Raw genomic sequence first — 21,562 nt, forward strand, 5'->3', positions numbered from 1 at the left:
GATGTAAATAATGAGGCCTTGTCCAATACATGGATGTCATTCGATGGTATAATGCAAGCAAATGTTATATGACTATGCACAGGAGTATATCAATGGCAGTAGTAGTGGTATCAACTGGAATTAGAAAGCCTATTTTATATATATTTTGAGACATAGCCCCTCTGATTGTTCCTTGTGAAAAAGTAGGCTTATCTTAACGATGGAAAGCTTAAGGCACTAATCAATTTAGTTGCTATGAATATTTGTGTATTTGTATACCTTTTTCACATGTCTTGATTCTGTGGTGGTCCAACTACTTTGCAGTAGTGAAATGTTTAGTTACACCCTAATAAAAGCAATTATATAATATTAAAGTTTTTATGAATCATCTCTACAACTTTCTATATGAAGAATATGTGTAACTTACACATCATTTTATTATTTTCACCTGGCTTTTCATTAAAAAGGTCTAGTGTTCTTTTTTAACAGCTTGAAGCATATTGCATCTGTAGCATAAACATGACAGTTTAAGAACATACCAAGAGCTAGAGATGCTTATATAAGGCCTGTATTATCTTTTTGAACTTCTGAGCACATGTCAGGATTCCCTTATTCTCAGTGATATACAGCAGACGGGACTGTACATCTCTGACATTCAATCTAACTATTCACCTTCCTCCTGCAGAACTCATTTTGTTTATTCTTACCGATTCACAGATTTATTGAATACATTTCCTAGCTCACTTAAACACAGGGGCGCCGGCCGGCTGACACTTCACCCCCGCGAGCGGAAACATGTCCTAGATTCTACACATCAGCAGCTGGTCAGGATCCTGCTGTTCTATCTCCTCTGAACAGAGTCTGCTCAGCGTCACACTCTGGAGACACAGCTTCATCTGGAGCTGATGTCACAACCTAACAGAGGTGTTATGGTGTAAAACCGAGGCATGAAAACTTGAACATAACACCTCTCTTTCACACGTGAGTATTGATCTTCCCACAGAGATGAAAATCTATTATTTCTGAGAAATGTCTACTGATTGCCTCACAAAGCAGATAGGAGCCGAACCCTGTGTGGAACAGTCCACATCTGTTCACCTCATCCCCCCCTCTTCCTCTGGATCATAATTTCTCTCCAACATCTCATCTACATTTTAAAGTTTATTTTTAACCGAGCATTACTTGGAATAGCTCACATCCTGAAATGGAAATTTGGGATACAATGGGAACTTGGCTCCATCACTGTCATCCCCAAGGGAATAAGTGACTCATGTAACCTCAACAGAAATGACTGCAGCCACACCAAAAGAAGAGAGAACAGAGGAAATGTGAACTAAGCAACAAAAAAAACTTGCTCATGTCCAAACATCACACAGTGAATGTTCTTCTTACTTTTTTAAATTTCATTATGCAATTGTCATTCCAGAAGTGATGAAAAGCAGATGGCCTTTGCTTATGTGTTCCCATTATAAAGTCATAACTTCCAAGCAGGGCATGCAGGGCTCATCCAAATGTAGCCGAAAGAGCAGGGCCATTAATCAAACAGTTACACCCAAATATATCTCTCTATAAACAGAAATGACTGTGGTGTATATCTAATCGGTGGTAGGACATGTTGCACAGCCTCAGTCACTGCAGAAAAAAATCAGTGTATTTGTAATGGTTGAATATTCAAAATGCCAAATGTAAGTTTTTATCAGTAACCATTCTAACCAACTAAATTTGATGGCAGTTTAAAGCTGGAATCATTGATTTTCTGCAGCTAGAGGTCAGTAAAACAAGCTGAAAACATGACCTGTGAACTATTATCACTTTATACAGTTGGTATGGCTGACATATTGTGGTGGATTCAATACATTTAGTTTGAATTCTACTCATATTGACAAACCCACATAGAGTTATCACCAAAACAATGAGAAGAAAGACATTAAAGAGTTGGGTCAAACCAAACGTTTAACGCAGATAAACATCAGTGACTGTATGTGGTTCAAACAAAGCAAAAAGACCCGTGGAGATATTTCCACTGTTAAGGAGGCCAATGTGCACAACGGAGAGCGTGACCCGCGGAGAGAAGACAGAGGCCTTATATAGTCAGGACATCTCATCTGCTGCTCAGGTAGACAAACATGATGGAGGCTGTCTCTTCAAAGCTCACTGATAAGCAACTAGAACTGATGAGCTGTTTTAGAATATACAAGGAAAAATGCCAAGATTTCTGAGTTTAGCTGGGGAACAATGTGGAAGAATTCAGAGAAACATGTCATTTATGTAAGCGAAGCTGTGTAAGAGAGAGAGAGAGAGCATTTAAGGCTGACAGAGAATACATACCATTCATGACCTGTCAACAAGCCAAATTCTCAGCTTCTCTGAGCAGACCGAGCCAATCAAAATATAGCAAGCTCAAAAAGGGGGGTCAAAGATGAGGATTCCCTGGCTGTAGCTTTTGAGCTCTGTCTCCCGATGTCTTGAACCGTATCATATCAACCAATCTAGGATCTGTGCGACTTTATCTTAAAGTGACTACATGTGTTTATTAATGAAATGTGAAAAATCCTCCAAGCGTGCCAAAGAGTTGACACGCTCAGTCTCGTATTCATTTAATGAAGCTGTGTGCAGAAAACAAGGAGTTATTTTCCAGGATCTTAAAATTCCCCTTCAGCTTTAAGACAGCAGACCTCTTCAGTTTTTTTTTTTTTTACACTTTTCTTTTAGTGCAGTGTAAATGTACCTCTCAGATGTAATTACATTCAAATTGTTCCATGATGTAGTCAATTATAGTAACAGGTCTTCTCAAATAACACACAGTCACACACACGATGTCTGGGCACTTTGCTTCATTCATGTCCAGAATCATACACAAACTGTTCCTCCTCTTTGAACAAGCTGAAAACTTTCCAGGCTTCATCACTCTGACACACAGGAAACTCACACACACACACACACACACACACACACACACACACACACACACACACACACACACACACACACACACACACACACACACACACACACACACACACACACACACACACACACACACACACACACACACACACACACACACACACACACACACACACACACACACACACACACACACACACACACACACACACACACACACACAAAAAACTAAATCCTGCATAGTTGTGGTTGGGATGTGTTTGTTAGTATCATACTCACCCCATGGTGTTAAAGAAGTCCTTCTGGCTCTGCTGAGCAACCTCTGCAACTGTAACATAGACAGACACTGATGGAATCTAACGGGGGGTTTCCTCTTCTGGTGGTCCCGTGTGTGTTCACCCACCAGCCTCCTATCCGTGGCTTTAGCGGTATTCTTTTTTGGAACAGGAGGTGAAAAGGAAAAGAGGGCTGGTGAGTGAGGGAAGCGGACTGTGTTTCACACCAGGGACCTGAGTAGCCTCCAGTGAGCCACCGCGCTCTCCCTCCAATCATTCCTCTTTTTCCTCCCTCCTTCTCCTCCTCCTCTCCAGCTTGGAGACTGAGCAGGCCTAGAGGGAGGCTGACTGGAAAACCTGTGTTCCCCCACTGTCTTTCACTCTCCTCATACTACCGTAAAGGATTATAGATACTTGTGAATTTGGTAGAACATTATTTAGCACAACAGCTATTTCTACAAGAAAGATGAGACTTGGTAGATTGGTCCTTGCATCCCAGTTGTGAATAAAACCCCAAAAGACAGAAAGGGAAACAAAACAAAACAGAAGTCACCTTGAAGTTAAATGTTTTGTCTGCCTTCTATTTTAAAAGAGATTTGGACTAGATAAGCAGGACCTCAACTCATGAGCTGACTGTTCCCATCTTTTCTGTGGAGTTCCACATGGGTAATCCAGAAAAAGTACAGAACCTTGTGGGACTCCATGGCTTACTTTCAAGTACAACATGTATATATATATATATATATATATATATATATGTATATGATGCACTCTTAGTCTTGACTTAAAATCCTCAAAATATGTTATGTAGAAAAACAGTTAACTCAGAAAAACTCTTTTGTGACTGCTTTCTCTGGATCCAGGCGGAATAAGGAAGTGGTAACTTACTTATTCAAGCAGCCTAGTTGGGATGAGGTCCATGAGACAGGTTGAAATGATCCAATTAACTCATAGCACCACCTGCTGTTGTGGAGGACAAATTACTCAGGTGAGAGAATTCTTAGCTTGTAAAGTATTGCAATTGTTTGTTAATGTTATATTATATTTGCAATCCATGCTGAGTATTGGTTATTTGTTTGTTTTGACAGGAAATAGGCTCCATACAAAGCTGACCATGACCATGTCTGTTATGCAGCACTCTGACACAGGAGGGTTTTAAAAGATGGATTGGAGCTAATGAGCTACAACAGTCTGCTTCCTTATTGACTCCATTAAGCATAGCTAACCTGGACTTTCCAAATATTTTTCAACAATATCTTTCAAAACCTTTTTTATAACCAGACCCAGCACTTCTCTTTAGCTATTTAAAAGTTATATATAACAATAGATTATTTTTACAATATTTACTGGTAACTGATTCACACAAAAAGATCTCACTTTAAAAAGGACCAGCCAAATCTTTTTTTTTGTACAGAATACTGAGAAAAATATCTAACAGAGCTCCACTAATCCACTTATTCCACTCTGGTAAATACCCCAAGTAGACTCAAAGGTAAATTAAGAACAAGAGCATTGCACTAAACTTCCTGTATGTTGCATATCATCCCTAGTTTGTTCGTGAAGTGCTGTAAAGTAACACTCTGCTCTGAACAGATCCTGTGGTGTAGATACAGCACTCATATTCGGAAGTCTTGGCCATGTATATAAATGCACCATGATTGGTCTGAGAATTGCTGGAATGTCAAAGAGAAAAGCCAAACAAATTGCCAAATATTGCTCTGTTTCAGCTATTATTGGCAGCTTAGCCGTGTGGAGAAGGAGATGCCATGTGTTCCCTTAAGGCTGCTGCTTAGCCGTGTGGAGAAGGAGATGCTATGTGTTCCCTTAAGGCTGCTGCTTAGTCGTGTGGAGAGGGAGATGCTATGTGTTCCCTTAAGTGTTCTGTGCTGCTTAGCCCCGATATATTTGATTCCCTGTCTTATGTAATATAATTTGTGGAACCAAATAAAGTATTCGTGTGTGTGTGTGTGTGTGTGTGTGTGTGTGTGTGTGTGTGTGTGTGTGTGTGTGTGTGTGTGTGTGTGTGTGTGTGTGTAGAGAAGGGTATAATCATGTGTGTTTTTTGATGCATCTATTTGCTCCTGCTTTCAGATGCTAATAGTGAGTGTGTGTGTGTGTGTGTGTGTGTGTGTGTGTGCGCGTGCGTGCGTGCGTGGCCACCTGCTGCTTTGAGTGGCTCACTCTTGTTCTCTGCAGATCAAAGCAGATGGAGCTGTTTGAAAGGTCATTGAGGATTGGAATATACCTGACACCCACCTCTTTCAGCTTGGTTCCTTTTTAGAATTTGTACACAACATAGGTATAGTTCAGCAGAGATAAAACAGTTTGTATCTAGTTTTATATATACAGGACTGTCTCAGAAAATTAGAATATTGTGATAAAGTTCTTTATTTTCTGTAATGCAATTAAAAAAACAAAAATGTCATACATTCTGGATTCATTACAAATCAACTGAAATATTGCAAGCCTTTTATTATTTTAATATTGCTGATTATGGCATACAGCTTAAGAAAACTCAAAAATCCTATCTCAAAAAATTAGAATAGTTCCTCAGACCAAGTAAAAAAAAAAGATTTATAACAGCAAAACACAATCAAACATTTGAAAATGTCCATTAATGCACTCAGTACTTGGTTGGGAATCCTTTTGCACGGATTACTGCATCAATGCGGCGTGGCATGGAGGCAATCAGCCTGTGGCATTGCTGAGGTGTTATGGATGCCCAGGATGCTTCAATAGCGGCCTTTAGCTCATTAGCATTGTTGGGTCTGGTGTCTTTCAGCTTCTTCTTCACAATACCCCACATATTCTCTATGGGGTTCAGGTCAGGGGAATTTGCAGGCCAATCGAGGACAGTAATGCCATGGTCAGTACACCAGTTACTGGTGGTTTTGGCACTGTGGGCAGGTGCCAGATCATGCTGGAAAATGAATTCCTCATCTCCATAGAGCTTTTCAGCAGACGGAAGCATGTAGTGCTCTAAAATCTCTTGGTACACAGCTGCATTTTCTCTGGGCTTGATGAAACACAGTGGACCAACACCAGCAGCTGACATGGCTCCCCAAACCATCGCTGACTGTGGGAACTTCACACTGGATTTCAAGCAACTTGGATTTTGCTCCTCTCCAGCCTTTCTCCAGACTCTGGCGCCTTGACTTCCAAATGAAATACAAAACTTGCTTTCGTCTGAAAAGAGGACTTTGGACCACTGTGCAACTGTCCAGTGCTTCTTTTCCTTAGCCCAAGTCAGACGCCTCTTCCGTTGTCTTGAGTTCAGAAGTGGCTTGACCATGGGAATACGGCTATTGTAGCCCATTTCCCGGACACGTCTGTGAACAGTGACTTTTGATACCTGGACTCCAGCTTCAGTCCACTGTCTTTGAAGCTCCCCCAAATTCTGGAAGCGACTCTTCTTCACAATGCTGTTAAGGCTGCGGTCATCTCTCTTGGTTGTGCAGCGTTTCCTGCCACATTTCCCCCTTCCAACAGACTTTTTGTGGATGTGCTTTGAAACTGCACTCTGTGAACAGCTTGCTCTTTGAGAAATTTCTTTTTGTGTCTTACCCTCCTGATGGAGGGTGTCAATGACGGTCCTCTGGACAGCAGTCAGATCAGCAGTCTTCCCCATACTTGTGATTTAGTTTACTGAACCAAGCTGAGTTTTTTTCAAGGCTCAGGAAACCCTTGCAGGTGTTTCGAGTTAATTAGACGATTCAAGTGATTCGTTGAACACCCTACTAGTATACTTTTTCATGATATTCTAATATTTAGAGATAGGATATTTGAGTTTTCTTAAGCTGTATGCCATAATCAGCAATATTAAAATAATAAAAGGCTTGCAATATTTCAGTTGATTTGTAATGAATCCAGAATGTATGACATTTTTGTTTTTTTAATTGCATTACAGAAAATAAAGAACTTTATCACAATATTCTAATTTTCTGAGACAGTCCTGTACATATATATATACCCTTAACCCATCCTAGTGTTAGGAGCAGTGGGCTGCCATTATGTATGGCACCCGGGGAGCAGTGTAGGGAACGCTGCCTTGCTCAGGGACACCTCGGTAGCTATTGGTCTTTCGGGGACTTGAATCGGTGACCTTCAAGTTCCCACGCCAAGTCTCTTTAAAGCACTGCTGTGATGTTCTATTGAGTGTCCTTGATACATCTTATTTTATTGATTCATATTTAGAACATATTTTTCTAAGATCTTTATTTCTGATTCCTATAAATATATTGGCTAACTTGGACCAGTGAGGCCTCTTCTTAACATGATGTCCTCTGCAGTCCAAGCTAAAGGCTCTCGTTTCATGGGCAGATTGAAGAGGATGACTCATTTCAAAGTACTTCCTTCAATTTATCTATACGTGGTATTATAGTTGAGTTAGAATATGGAGTAGTCATATTCACAACTACATATATGTGTACATACATATGTATAAACACATACATACATATTTATACCCATTTAAATTAAATGTTTACATTTACGTTGTTTATTTTTGTTTTAACTTCTGTGCTATTTCAAGCCTTTATAACTCCATTTTTCATTTCATTTTTAAACGCCATATACGAAGGGAGCCTAAGACTTTTATTTTCATTGCCAACTTCCTGCTTTCTTCAGAATTGTGTTCAAAGGAAAAGCAATAACCTGGCAATGAGCAGAATATTTTTCTTCAAAAGGTCAATTTCGAGTCTGATTGACTCTTTTCTCATTATCAACATCTGAAATAAGATGATCATTAGTGAGTTATGGTTTATTCAATTACATTACGCAATATCAATTAATTAGATTCTTCTGAGCTGAAGAAAAGATACAGTGAAAATATCTGTGTTGGTCTCTTTTCATCTCTTAAGAAACACACCTGTCCTTTCTCCTTCTGTTCCACACACTTTATTTCCTCCCATTTTGGTATACGGTTTTAATGTGTAAACATACAATGTATTGGATTATAGAGAAAAAGCTCCATTCTTCCACATTTTATCTTATATCTAATTTGATTGTTTATCCGGTCTCCATCTCTCCTGGCTCATTTCCACCTCACAGAAAGGAAGCCTGACGGATATGGATCTCTCAGTGTTTGGACCTCACGTCTGCTCTGCTTCTAGCTCATGGCTTCCGCCCCGCTCTGCCTACATTTCCTGCTTTTGTTTTCCTCATGATTTCTTATTTTTGTCTCTGTTACTTTCCTGAGTTCTTGGTTTTTTGATTTCCCAAAAACGTAAAGCTGCTCCAAGGTGTCACACTTTGAGGACTACCCTAACTTTCCTTGGCGTGTTGCATCATGCTGTTAGAGCTGGGCTACTGTAATGGAGTTTTTGGCCCTGACGCGGCTGTAGAAAAAGCTGAAAACACAACAGTTGTTTCTTCCATGCAGATACGTAAGTCTTTACACGTCTTTACTCTTTAGTACAGTTTTTAAATGCATTAAACTCCAGATCCACAAAATATGGCTGAAATTTGAATTGAAAAAGAGGTTATTAAAATATTAGCTTCAGTGAAAGACAGCAACACCATGCTATATGCATCTTGTTTCTTTGAAAATCAATACTTGGCATGTAAAAAAAAAAAGGTAGACATTTTTGACCAAGTGGCTTGCAATATTTAAAGCTGTCATGCTCTTGTGTGTTGCAATTTCCCCCAACATATGTATTACCAGGGCATACAGTAAAGTGCCGGAAATAAACATACCACCAAGAGCTTTAAAAGCAAAGTGAATAAATCACAAAATATGTTCATGTCATGTGATACCTTGCGTGGTGAGCGAACCGTTTAATCAACCTGTACTGTACTGTAGCCAGCAGCAGCAAGTTCGGCAGCATTATACAAAATGTAATAGCTTGCATTTATAATGTACAGCAAACCAAAGCACAAGAGCGGCGTTCAAAAGAGAAAGGACAAGAGAGAGTGTATGTCCGTGCGTGTGTGAGTGCATCAGCGTGCGCTTATGTTTTGGCCGATGGGGGAGGGGGCAAAACAATATTTGCACCGGGGCCAATCACAACCTTGTTACGCCACATACCCTACCCCTAAACACTCCCCCTCCGTGACGGAATGAACTCCTTGGAGTGACACTTGCAGCTCAATGAGGCTCCCTCCTGTCAGATGGAGGGACTAAATACAGCGGCAAGCTTTGGGACAAACTCCCCTCTCTCCGGCAGAAACAGGAAATGCCATAACTTTATCTAACAACAGTTTCAAATCAGCATCTCTTTGACAAAAAATTCAAAAAACTCTAAACATCTTTAATTGTGTTACTTTTTTGTAAAGCTCTTTTAGTTTTAAACTGATGTTTATAGGCCTCTTGGTTTTTGCAACAGTCTGTAAATATACACAACTTTATAATAAAATGCACACATTTACCTTTTTCTAGACTAAACACAGGTATGATCCCAGTGGTGTAACAAGGTTGTGATTGGCCCCGGTGCAAATATTGTTTTGGGTGGAGGGAGAGTCCTCTCCTGTCAGAAAGGCTGACAACTACAGCTCAGTGAGGTAAAGGACTCTGAATGTTTAGATAGTTCACTTTAGTTTAAGTAGTGGGTCTCAAACGGTTTGGTAATCATTTATGTAAATAAGTATTTCCAAGGCACACCTTTATATGATCATTATAGTTATACAAAATAATAGAATAACAGGTATGAAATAATTCCAACTCATACTATAGGACAGTGACACAAAAATACAGTTTAAAAGGAGTCATTTGTAAAATATGCATAAAGAAAAATGTAATCTATTTACAGTTCTGTTTCACATGGGTGCTGTTGAGAGATATATTTAGTCCCTAATTGTGCTCTCAAAGTGCAGCAGATTGATGCATTTAACTTCAACATTTAAAAAAAAAATCTTCCCCGGACCCCCCTAGAGAAGGTGAGTTCCATTACCCACCCACACCCCCTGTCAAATCGTCCCACCAACATTGAGGATGCTTCCTACGCCCATGCATATGTGACTCAGGATAAATCTAATGCAGCAAACAAGTCAGCCGTGTTCCACTGAGAGCTACACAGTGACTGTCACACTAGGAAATCAATGTCTAGTACAAGGACACATATTTGTTGTAGTATCAACAAGCTGCACAATCTTTACAGTACACAGTAACTAATAAACATCTTAAAGCCTCCTGTTAATAAAAACATATGGGGATAATGAGACAGCAGAACCACGCTGCCACCCTGTGGCTTCATTCAGCTGGTGCGATCATTTTCAATGCTTTTATTGTCATTTGTGCATAGCTGCGGTGTAGATATGACAATGAAAATCTTAGGTCACAGGTCATGAAGCACTGCTGCTGTTGTTGGCACATGTCTTGTGGTTATATTTCACAATCAAAATCATGAATTTTTTGTACATTTTAAATGCTATCGGTTACATACCTTATAATTAAAAAAGTTAACAGAGAAATTATCAAACCAGCTTACAGACTTAGATAAAATATTTGTCGAGGGGAATAACGTGAATTTAAAGAACTTAAATAACTCACACTGAAGGAGTGGCTTTGAAATCTGAGTCATTCACTTTCTAACTTTATTCATCATCCTCTTAAGCAGGGGGGGCCCCCCCCAACTGTGTCTCAGGGCATCTAAATATATCTATACATATAAACATCTATATTGATTTCTGACTTTTCTACATCCAACTCACAGGTTTATCATTACTTTGAGAACAAAGATGATTAATTTAACCCTTTTAGAAGGGAAGATATGGTCATTTGTTCAGGGAATGTCATTTTCGAGCCTGAGACCTGAAAAACAGGCTCAGGGTTGAACAAGCTTAGGAATCAAATCCTGCACACATCACAACACAAAATTGGCGTTTGTGTGTGGAAAGATTATTAGAATGGCATGATGTTTTTTTAACTGAATGTGTATTTATCACAAAATTGAGATTTCGGTTACTACACCAAAACAAAGAATTCTCTCCAGCACTCAGTAAGCTAGAGCAGAGTAAAATGGTACGTGTTGGTTCATCACAGCGACTCCTTCCATAGTACCAGTACTCATTTAAAAAGGTCCCAGGTCATGGCCATTTCTACCGATCATAATTCCATTGTTGAGGTCTACTAGAATACATTTATATTGTGCAATTTTCCAAACTCACATTGGTTTCTCATACAGCATCTCTGTGAAGTATGTGTATTCACCGGTATTCACTCTGTCCTAAACGGCTTGTTGGAGCTCCGGCCCCCCCCTCCCTGGTTTTATGTGCCCTCCCATGAAAATCATATGTCCTCTCTGTAGTTTTGTTCTGGCGCCGGATCTGGCTTTAAGTCATGTATCATTATACATACTGCCCTCCTCATCTATGTATCTCCTTTATATAAACGCGTTCATCATTTATTCATTCTTTCCACTTTCTAGATTTCTTTCCAAAGCTTTCAGCTGGGGGGGGCTGTTTGAACAGGGGACGCTTTACAGACAGCTGCACCATATTTGTCAGATATTGTGTTTACACATTGTTCTGTTGGTGGACAAAAATATATTCATGCAGATTCAATAATTAAATTGAATTTCCTCCAAATACATATACTACAATTTAAAAAGTAATTGGTTGATACTTGATTCTAAGATCAAAGAGTCTGCCATGTAAATATTTTTATAAATATATTGACAGATTTGTATAAATAAACACCAACACTAGATGTCTATACATATAAATGAAAAATGCAGGGCAAGGTATTTGTTGTTGTTGTTGTTGTTTTATTCTAGCCAAAGCACTGCTAACACTGTTGTACAGTCGCTTGAGTCGCTGTATATAAAATCACTCTGCTGAGGTCACTGACTGAGTGGCCAGCTTCTTTGCTCTGCGGGCTGCTCCAGACTTCCTCTTAACTTTAGGCTTCTGGTTGGGACAATGAGACACATTTTTGCTTCCGCTCTTGGCATTGGGTCGATTACTGGAGGGACAAAACACAGACCGAAACAAAAACAAGTTAAGACATGCAAATATTGAGTGTTAATATGAGCAAGCTGGAGTTCAAACACTGAGCAGGGACAGTTCTGAGGACTCACCTCCTGGTCCTCTGAGAGTCCTGGACAGAGCAGGCTTTGCGTTTGTGCTTCAGGCTGCCGCAGTTGAAGCAGCCCTCTGTCCCCTCACTCAGTCCACACGGGTGGTCCGGCAGGGCGCAGCGGCCACAGGGCGCACAGTGTCTCCAGGCTGAAAATTAAAGAATTTCAATAAAGACAAAATATTTAAAAAAGAAAAGCCAGAGGAGGGTTAAGTAGTTTAATGTACACTTCTGACGTGATTGTGTATATATTGTGCAATAAGTTAAAAATAACAAAATCAGAACAAAACAAAGACTCAATTTTATTACTGGCTGCTTTCTGAGTTTGACCATTTTAATACTGTATCAAAAATCTTTAATCTCACCTCTGTTATCTAGCTTTTACCACACTACATTTTACAATGTTACAATTTATTTGTATAAATGCTGCTGCTGCTTCTTTTCTACCAGAATGTGTACTTTTGTAAATTGCAATATATTTTATCTTATATTTTGACTATTATGTGCATGCCATTTATCAAATAGTGATTTATTTTTTTGTCTCCAACTTTACTTTGGCTGTAACAATGTAAATGTCCCCTCAGTGGGACGAATAAAGGAATTATGAGTGATTGACTTACATGGTTTCACACACTTCTCACACCTTGAGCAATGCTTCCATTCTCGGCCGTCCTGGAGACAAAGAGTGAAAGTAAGAACTTGTGAGGAAAATAAATGATGAGAAAATATGATATGTGGTGGTGGTTTTATACCTTGGACGGGCAGACGTTGCATTTAGCACAGTGCTTGTTGAGGGACAAGACGAATCTCTGACACACAGAGCAAAATCTAACATGAGGACGAGAAGAGGAGAACACACATGACCTTTAACACTCATAAAATAACTGCATGGCTGGGGGTTTTCTACTTCTAATCTGGAATTTATACTGTGTAATCTCATCATCATACTTTAACTTCCTTATTCATTTAACTTAAGTTCTTGTAATTTGCTTGTGCCAGATCAGCCTTTAACACTGCTGCTGAGCTTAAGTTAAATACATTCAAGTACTGTTTGAGAAGGATCCCTAAACTCAGTTATTATACAATTGTAAACCAATAGGGGCATTTTACAGAAAAACTGAATATACTATCATAATAATTACTTTTGGCATATTTGCATACAAGGAATGTTTCATTTGTTGGTCAACACATGCATTGATACAGCTATGATGAGATTACATCAGTCAAATTATTGTAAACTACAGCGGACAGTAAATATGTCGGTACCTGTAGCCTTCGTCCTTGGGCAGACCGATGTCTTTTGGTGAAATGTTGGTGAAGATCCTCACCGGAGATTGCTTCCTGCCTGTTTTCCCATGTTTATACAGAGGATGGTTGTCATAGTCCACCTAGAAACACATCAAATATTTACATTATTGTTTGAGGAACACAAGAAATAGGTAGCACAGGGAGTGTTTCATCTAAAGGAAGCATTGCATATACCGTAATTTTCGGACTATAAGGACTATATTTCCTGAATATAAGCCGCAGCAGCTACATTGAATGATGTGTACATATATAAGCCGCACTGGACTATAAGCCGCAGGTGTTTTAATGTTTAATTACCATATGTAAGGGTTCGTGCACAGAGGGGATTGTCGGGAAAGAGATGGCTGTTTGAGGAAGCTCCCATTTATTAACATTTCAACAAACCAGTTGCATATTTGCATAATGTATTCAAGTGTTAGCATTTAGTGCAATAGTAGCTACAGAACATGTACTGTGCTGTGTAAACTGTACTGTATCACATAGCGTTTCAGACACACAAACTTTTCAACTTTCAAACTTCAACGGTGCGCTCCCAGCGCACGTACCGGCAGTGATCTACAGCAGTGGTTTTCAACCAGTGGTACGGGGACAAACTGTCTCGCTCCCGTAATGTCTGTCTGTCTTGCTCTCGTTCTGTCTCTCGTACCACTCTCCGTTCCACTTTTACTTTTGCGCGCTACCTGCCTCACTCTTTTCCGGCCTCCAGCTTTTCCTGCTGGAGCCCGCCGCTTAAAGGTGGGGGTCCGCAGACCGGCCATAGAGCCCATAGAGTTAAAGGTGGTGGACTGTAACCTGTAAAATCCATAGATTTAGGAGGTCCCCTAGTGGCCGTTAGCTGTAAAAATCCATAGATTAGCCGCACCGTTATATAAGCAGCAGCGTCGAAAAATGGGAAAAAAGGCGCGGCTTATAGTCCGAAAATTACGGTAGTTACTTTATTTCCATTAACAAAAAATCACTGTTGGACTTAAGAGATGCTAAATGACATTTACACCTTCAGTGAATAATACAGACCTAAGGTAACTGAGGCCTCAAACACCATTTCCAATAATCACCAAAAACGTCGCCATTAACGAGGAATTGAATTTATTATGGACATTGCATGTCATGTCATGACATTGCATTGCATGTGTTTCCAAAGATGTCACTCATTAGTTTCATTGAAAGCGTGCACTACATGGCAAAGTTCTCTCCTGCAGTTTGAACACTGACGGTGCTAGCAAGAGGAGACTCTATTGGATATGATATATGGAGCATGATAACTACTAGTTATTACTTGTAAGAAAGTTCTCCATCTTGACATATCATCATGCTGTCTGAATACATCTTTATCTTAAACTCGACAGCCTTGCAGTCAATCACTTTCACAGCACACCTTTGTACTCGTCACAGTAGTAAAACACTTGGCAATATATTATTATAATATGGATGGGTTCCATTATGTTATGGTTAAATATGTGCTTGTCAAAAGGAAAAGGTGTGCTGTGAATACAAAAGTATTTGCACCTTAGTTCTCATCTGCTGGAGGTGTCATCATTTCTGTCATCTAATGTTAAATAAAAAGGTCCAACACAGGAACCATTCCTCATGATGAATGACAGTGACATTCTAAAGCTGTTTTGATCAATATGTTCATTACATCATCATGAAAGGGATCACCTGGTAATCCAGCATGGTGAGTGAGGGGAGACACTCCAAGATGCGAGGCTCAAAGAAATATGGGAAGATCCACATCATGGGCATGTCAGCACCGCTGCCGTCTGCACAGAAACACAGTAGATTTCTAATTAACCTCAAATAGACAGAAATCTGGAAAATAGAAAAGGATAAACATCAGACTCCACAGTGAAACTGACCCGAGCTCTGCAGCTTCCTCCAGGTTTGAGAGAGCAGAGAGAAACTGTTGGCCAGAGGCTTCACCAGGCCCCCGAACGGAGGGTCCGCCACCATCACCAGCTTCCCCCCCTCACTCTCTGTGAGGAAGGCCTGAAGGACTGCACTGGAAGCCTAACAAGAGAAGGAGCTTTATTATCCTATCCTATACATTCAATATCTAAAACAAAGGTGTTCGGACTGTACCATTCCATCAAAGAAGTGGTGGTTGAACATGTTGTAGTGACAGAACTCATCCTGGCTGTAGAACTGAGCGTATCTGAAACATTATGAAGAAAGAATGTGTTAGTCGGCATTCACAAATTCAAATGACTTTGCTTCTGTTTGGTTCTTCTCTTAACAGCAGGCTGCAAAACAAGAGCAAGTTTAAACTCATCTACTTTAACGCAGCTGACGTATGTGTGTATCCAAGTTCCAATAAATGTGCTACAGGCTGCAGCTCGTAACTCATGAACACACCCTGCACATTCTTTACTGAAACAGCAGAGACACAGCACAGAATCACTGCAGGTAAGAAACTTTATTTAAAAATGCGTAAGAATACAATGAAGGACTGTATCTGATTATATCGGGATTATATGATTTTTACAACCTGTGGAGGTCTAAGAGTTGATTCCCCAGTAGAAAAGGATTTGTGTGACTGAACAAAAACCTGGTATTTTGCAGTTTTATATGCTAAATATGCCAAAATGCAATGCTTAACATTCAGAAATGTTAACTAGTTCTGTTTTTTTTGTTAAGTTTGCTGAGAAAGTGTTTGAAAGAGTTTGAGTAAAATGCTTTTCATGGTTTCAGAATAGACATGTTTTCACAGATTTTGTAAAACCTGAAGAACTGGTTTACTGTTTTACAGTTGAAGCTAAAACTCAGAGAATGCCTACACAGTTTGAAAGGAGGAATCTGTCAGAAAGAGTGTAAATATATGTACGTTTGTCATTTTGAAAAGAGATGGCAGGAAAGGAAGCATTATCTGTTGGTGATGGACAGTTAGCACAGAGTGGGCTTGCGGCCCCCGCCGCAGGCTCACCTGCAGGCTCCCACAGTGCACTGCAGGAGGGGCGGGGCTTCTCTCCTCTGGACTCCAGCAGTGACCGGGTCCAGCCCTTCCCTCGCTCTCCTAAACTGCAAAAGAACTTTGGACAACCCTCTAAAGTGAACCTGAGCATGGTGAGGCACACTTATATTATTATATAAGTTTGTATGAGTTGAGTATGAGTTTTGGGAATGATTTCACATAGTCTCATCTGCATGCAGAGAAGACTTTTTTCACAGACCTTAAAGGATGTGAACAAACAGACGAAGCTCAAACTGATGAGTCATTTTAGAAACCACGGTGTAGTTTAATACACCTGTGCACTCTGAAACGAGTACATCAAAGTGCATGTGCATCTCGAATCAGAATCGGTTTTATAACCAAGTCGGTTTACACAGACGAGGAATTTGCTTTGGTATAAATGTGCATGCTAAGACAAAAAAAGAATAATAATAAAAAGCTATTTTTAAAAACTATTTTAAGACAATTGTACCAAACAAAAAAGAAAGACGATATTTACCCAAAATATAATTATGTGAGAAACTGAGTACAGTAAAAATATGATAAAATATGACAAATACTATATACTATATTGAAAGTGGAGAGCTGTTCTGATTTAAAACGAGGAAGTGTGGAGCAGAAATGTGCAACAAAGCTGGTCAAGCGAACATGGAAACGCAGAAAAAAACAGAAGCGAATTAATTACAATGTTTCTGAAGAACATTTCAAATTGAACTGATATAAACATGGCTTCCAGGTATGTTACAGGATAGACTAGAAAAATCAGGTTGGCAATGTTGGTAAATGAGGTGATGAAAACTTGTGACTATGATCCAGATATGGCTCATCACATTATTGTTGAATAATTTACCATGCAGAAATATCAAATAAAATGTGATCACCATTTCTATCACAGTAAACTGTCTTTTGGTTTGGGTCGACTGTTGTTTGGACAAAACACTGTTTAATCTAAAAATAAATCTATTATCTGATCGTCAAATCATATTTTGTTGCAGAAACAATTAATTGAGTCAACAAACCAATATTACTGGTGTGTTTTCTAGTTTGTATAGTTCAAAAGCTTAAGGTTGTCAAAGTTGCAAGTCTACTTAATACAAGCCAACCTTTCCAAAAGAGGTAGGTTTGTACGTGGCAAATGTTCAAGCCCAAACTAATTAATAATCAGAAGAATTGGAACCACAGTAATTACAGGTATAAACCATGCATTTAATATATTGCATCCATTTTTCACAAAAATTGGTCATACAATGGTCAGTCACTTTAGTGCTTGGTATGTAGCAGACTTGGCTTTCTTGAGAAGTTCAGGGTCTGGTTTCCAGTTGCAGCAGGTGCATTTTTTGAAGATGTTTATCTTCCCTGCAAACAGACCTTCGTGTACCTCGATAAACTCGTGATCTGCTGTCCACTTGGCTTTAAACTAGGGCTGTCAGTCGATTAAAATATTTAAATCGCATGATTGTCCATAGTTAATCGCGATTAATCGCACATTTTTTATCTGTTCTAAATGTACCTTAGAGGAATATTTTTCAAGTTTTGAATAATCTTATCAACATATGAGTGGACAAATATGCTTTATGCTAATGTTTATTATCATTTGAACAATGACAAATATTCTCATGAATATTAAACACAACCTCTGAACATTTCAAGTGGAAGTGTGGTCTGCCGCAAGCGCACGGCAGGAGCGGGGCTGTCAGCATCAGCTTGTAGATGTTATTTTAAACTCGATGCGCTCTGAAACTACGGGTCAGCCGAGGAAAAAAAATACACATGCGTTAATCGCGTTAAAATAATTAGTGGCGTTCATTTTTTTTGTTATTAACGCATTAACTTGACAGCCCTACTTTAAACACATTGTCCCACTGCTTGGTGGGCTTCTTCTTCTCGGGGGTTCCATTCATCGCGGAATTTCCATATCAAAACCTGTAGTTGTGTGTATTGTTGAACATCTCTGATGGATAAACAACACTGGGGCGCCAAGACCGAACACTAATCACGCGATGAGCAAATCCAATTTCATTGGATAGGAGCCAAAGTCGAGTCCATTGTCTATGGTGCGCTAAAGGGCATTTTTATTTTTCATAAATTGTGAAGATTTAAATCGGTAGGGAAAGCCAGCTAAATCGGTAGGCGGTAGAAACATGTCAAAAGCGGTAGACTACCGCCCAAATCGGTAGGGCTGGCAGGTATGCTACTTTCATGTCAATACTGAAACCCTTCAGGATCAGCTGTTCAGACGTGTGGAGGAGCTGCAGGCAGAGAGGACCAGGACTGAGGCGCACATCCAGTCTCTAAAGAAACGCAAGGCGGATCTTTCTGTGAGTACAGGACCAGAAGCTCTCAATACTTCCAATAAACACCACAGGCAATATAGTCTAGATGCCAGCTCAGAGTCCTAAACTGAACCCTGAAATGTTGAAAACCCCACATTTTTATTTTAGAGATGTATAGTAGGGTCCCCAGCCCATAGAAACTGCCGGATGCTAACCTGCATATGTTGGGCAATTTGCACATTTAGCACAAGTTTTGTTAATAAGCATGAATTACCATTATAGCCTACAGTATGTGGACAATGTGGGTAATTGAGGATGCCGAGTCCATTTCTGACATTTTCAGTATCAGAAAACACCAATATTTGTACTCTGTGGGCTTATTTTTATGCATTTTGGGTCGATTTGGAAAATGTAGCAGACATTGGACAGATTAATAATTTTCATCTTTTGCTCTCTATATCCAATGGTTGCAACACTGCTCATGGTGGTCGAAATCACAAATTCTATGTGCTGGGGACCCTAACTGTACATTTCTAACGAAAAAATGTGGGGTACTCAACATTTCAGAGTACACTATGCTGGCAACTAGACTAATAGGCTGATAACATATAAACCCTTTGGCTGTCATAATCTCATGTCCCCCCTGAAGAAGAGCACAGAGGTTATGAAACAACGCGTTCAGGAGCACTTCGAGAACATGCACTGTGTCCTGAAGCAGGATGAGCAAGCAGTGCAGGACTCTCTAGAGCTGGACCTGAGACAGGCCCGGACCAGACTGGACCAGGTTCTGAAGACCTGGCAGCTCCACCAGGACCAGGTCACTAAGAGCATCAGCAGCATGCAAAGAGCTCTGAGCAACAGTCCCTTGGCAGACAAAGACGATAAGGTCTGTTCAATGCAAACTATTCAAATAAAGTAACATAAGGTGTTGTTCTCCTGGTGTTTTAATCAGGGTTTCTGTTTGTCTCACTTCAAGGGTCAGCCAGAGAATCTGAGGTAAAACACTGCACTATTTGATGAAACGTTTACAACTCAGTTTGAGAACTTTCTGTCTAACATCTGCTCTTTGATCACTCTGAAAGAAATCACAGTCATAAGAAACCGGATGTCACCGAGAAGGAAATCCGCCTGAATGAAGAGAGATTTAAAAGGCTCCTCAAAACGTTATCGTCCATCTCCAAACAACTTAAAGCTCAGCTGCAGAGGAAGACGCTGCTGTTAGGTATTGAGGACATTATCGCTCCATCATGGGAATACCTTACACAAGCTAAAGCACTCGGGGCTAGAGGGTGTTGCAGTAAAGTCTAGTTTATTAGGGCAGGTGACAATCATGTCAATAGTGATAAAATACTTTACACATTTTGTTTATATATCACAAAAATTGGTTTTTCAGTTTTAAGCAGCACTCAAAGATGCTGCCTTACAAGGGGCCACCTGCTTAAGAGACTAATCACACAAATTCCCACAACGTGGGCCATGATATCGGGAGAAAGTTGGGAAGGTACACTTCGATTGGAAAAGCCTCAGATTGGAATTTAAATCAAGCCCTTTTGAATGTTATATGTTGACATGAAACCTATGGTATTTACTATCAATATAAAGCATTTTTCTACGTAATACAATAGATTTGGAATTCATGTTAAAAAGGTGCAGACTTAAAGATACTAAAGATGAATGTTTGAATTAAAGTGTCAAAATATAAATGTCTAAAAAAATCTAAAACAAAAAAAAACCCTAACTCAATCTTCATCACTGATGAAAGCTAATAAATCACCCACAAATCTCAAACTGTGTGTCATTGCAGATTCCTCCCCCATGGTGATTGACAGGCAGACTTGCCATAGCCAGATCACGGTGACCTCAGAGGGGTGGGGCCTGTCCTTCTCCGGCTCCGCCTGCTCGGGACCAGCTCACCCCCTCCAGTTTGATAAGGTGTGCTGTGCTCTGGGCTCAGCTCCAGTCACAGCCGGGCAGAGGTACTGGGAGGTGGACGTGCGTTGCTGCTCTGCCTGGGCTCTGGGCGTGGCCTATGCCAGCATGGAGAGGAAGGGCCAGGATAAGGGCAGCAAACTGGGCCGGAACAGGAACTCCTGGTGCTTGGAGCTCCGCAACAGCAATCTGTCTGCGTGGCACAACGACCGGCATGTAGCGTGCAAAGGCGTCGGGCAAACGCAGCTGGGAAAGGTGGGGATATGGCTGAACTATGACAAGGGTCAGCTGCTTTTCTACGACGCAGACACCATGGCGGTCCTACAAATGTTCTCAGCAGCGGTGACACCAGTGTTCGACCGCGCTCACCACCAGTTCACCCAGCCTGTGTACCTTGCCGTGCGCTTCCTGAGACCACCACAGAACCAGATGTGGCCCAATCACCTGGAGCTCTGTCCCATCAGCACTGCATGATGCTGCAGTGTCACACCAGACAGTGATCAGGGCTATATCTGGATGTTTTGCTAATGATGTGTGCAGTCTGTTGTGTCGAATTTATTCATAGGTTTATATGAGAGCAGCTGTACAGTAAAATACATCATGATAACAGATGAGACAGCTAACCTGAAGTCAATGTCCAGAAGCAGACTCTTCATTGGCTCATGTTTTCCCTCCAGGTTCCGCAGCGTGATCAGCTCCTGAAGTCTGGAAAGACTTTAATCATTATTGACTTAAAATAATTCGAGAGAAATGTTTAAAAGGTCATTCATTGCTTATTTTCAGCGTAGTTCCATGCATTGCCACATGTATCATTATCAGCACAAATCACCTGCCTTACAGTTCATATGCATTTGGTATTTTAAGTCCTTTGTAATAAAGGTATCTTTGACCACTAGGCAAAAATGACGTGCTTGTTTTTTTGATAAAAAAT

General features: G+C 40.2%; 3 protein-coding genes across 4 annotated transcripts in view; 1 reads left to right on the plus strand and 2 right to left on the minus strand.

The window, feature by feature from the left end:
- Positions 1-3,433, minus strand: part of pde5ab (phosphodiesterase 5A, cGMP-specific, b) — an 89,130-nt gene extending 85,697 nt beyond the window's left edge. Inside the window, exon 1 of the mRNA XM_079668077.1 lies at positions 3,166-3,433. Coding sequence (XP_079524203.1) covers positions 3,166-3,170 — 5 coding nt within the window. The 5' untranslated portion in view covers positions 3,171-3,433. The remainder of the gene's footprint in view (positions 1-3,165) is intronic.
- Positions 3,434-8,526: 5,093 nt separating this feature from the next.
- LOC307031861 (E3 ubiquitin-protein ligase TRIM62) lies at positions 8,527-21,534 on the plus strand. 2 transcript variants are annotated; one of them, XM_079669356.1, is made up of 8 exons: positions 8,527-8,545; positions 15,719-15,885; positions 16,322-16,542; positions 18,652-18,747; positions 19,352-19,588; positions 19,679-19,698; positions 19,785-19,924; positions 20,507-21,534. In XM_079669356.1, the coding sequence occupies exons 2-8, from the start codon at positions 15,825-15,827 to the stop codon at positions 21,103-21,105; spliced, it is 1,374 nt and encodes a 457-aa protein (XP_079525482.1). In that variant the 5' UTR covers positions 8,527-8,545; positions 15,719-15,824; the 3' UTR covers positions 21,106-21,534. The 2 variants fall into 2 exon arrangements, with proteins under 2 accessions (XP_079525482.1, XP_079525481.1); XM_079669355.1 differs by lacking the exon at positions 8,527-8,545 and having other exon boundaries at positions 15,649-15,885.
- The window catches only part of zcchc4 (zinc finger, CCHC domain containing 4), a 28,624-nt gene continuing 17,426 nt past the window's right edge, over positions 10,365-21,562 (minus strand). Inside the window, exons 4-12 of the mRNA XM_079669354.1 lie at positions 21,256-21,336; positions 15,562-15,634; positions 15,339-15,489; positions 15,142-15,242; positions 13,441-13,562; positions 12,927-13,002; positions 12,795-12,846; positions 12,176-12,323; positions 10,365-12,060 (exon numbers count right to left, since the gene is read on the minus strand). Of these exons, the coding sequence (XP_079525480.1) occupies positions 11,925-12,060; positions 12,176-12,323; positions 12,795-12,846; positions 12,927-13,002; positions 13,441-13,562; positions 15,142-15,242; positions 15,339-15,489; positions 15,562-15,634; positions 21,256-21,336 (940 nt within the window). The 3' untranslated portion in view covers positions 10,365-11,924. The remainder of the gene's footprint in view (positions 12,061-12,175; positions 12,324-12,794; positions 12,847-12,926; positions 13,003-13,440; positions 13,563-15,141; positions 15,243-15,338; positions 15,490-15,561; positions 15,635-21,255; positions 21,337-21,562) is intronic.

The sequence above is a fragment of the Notothenia rossii genome (genome assembly GCF_949606895.1).
Source record: "Notothenia rossii genome assembly, chromosome: 3".
In the NCBI taxonomy this organism is placed as follows: domain Eukaryota; kingdom Metazoa; phylum Chordata; class Actinopteri; order Perciformes; family Nototheniidae; genus Notothenia; species Notothenia rossii.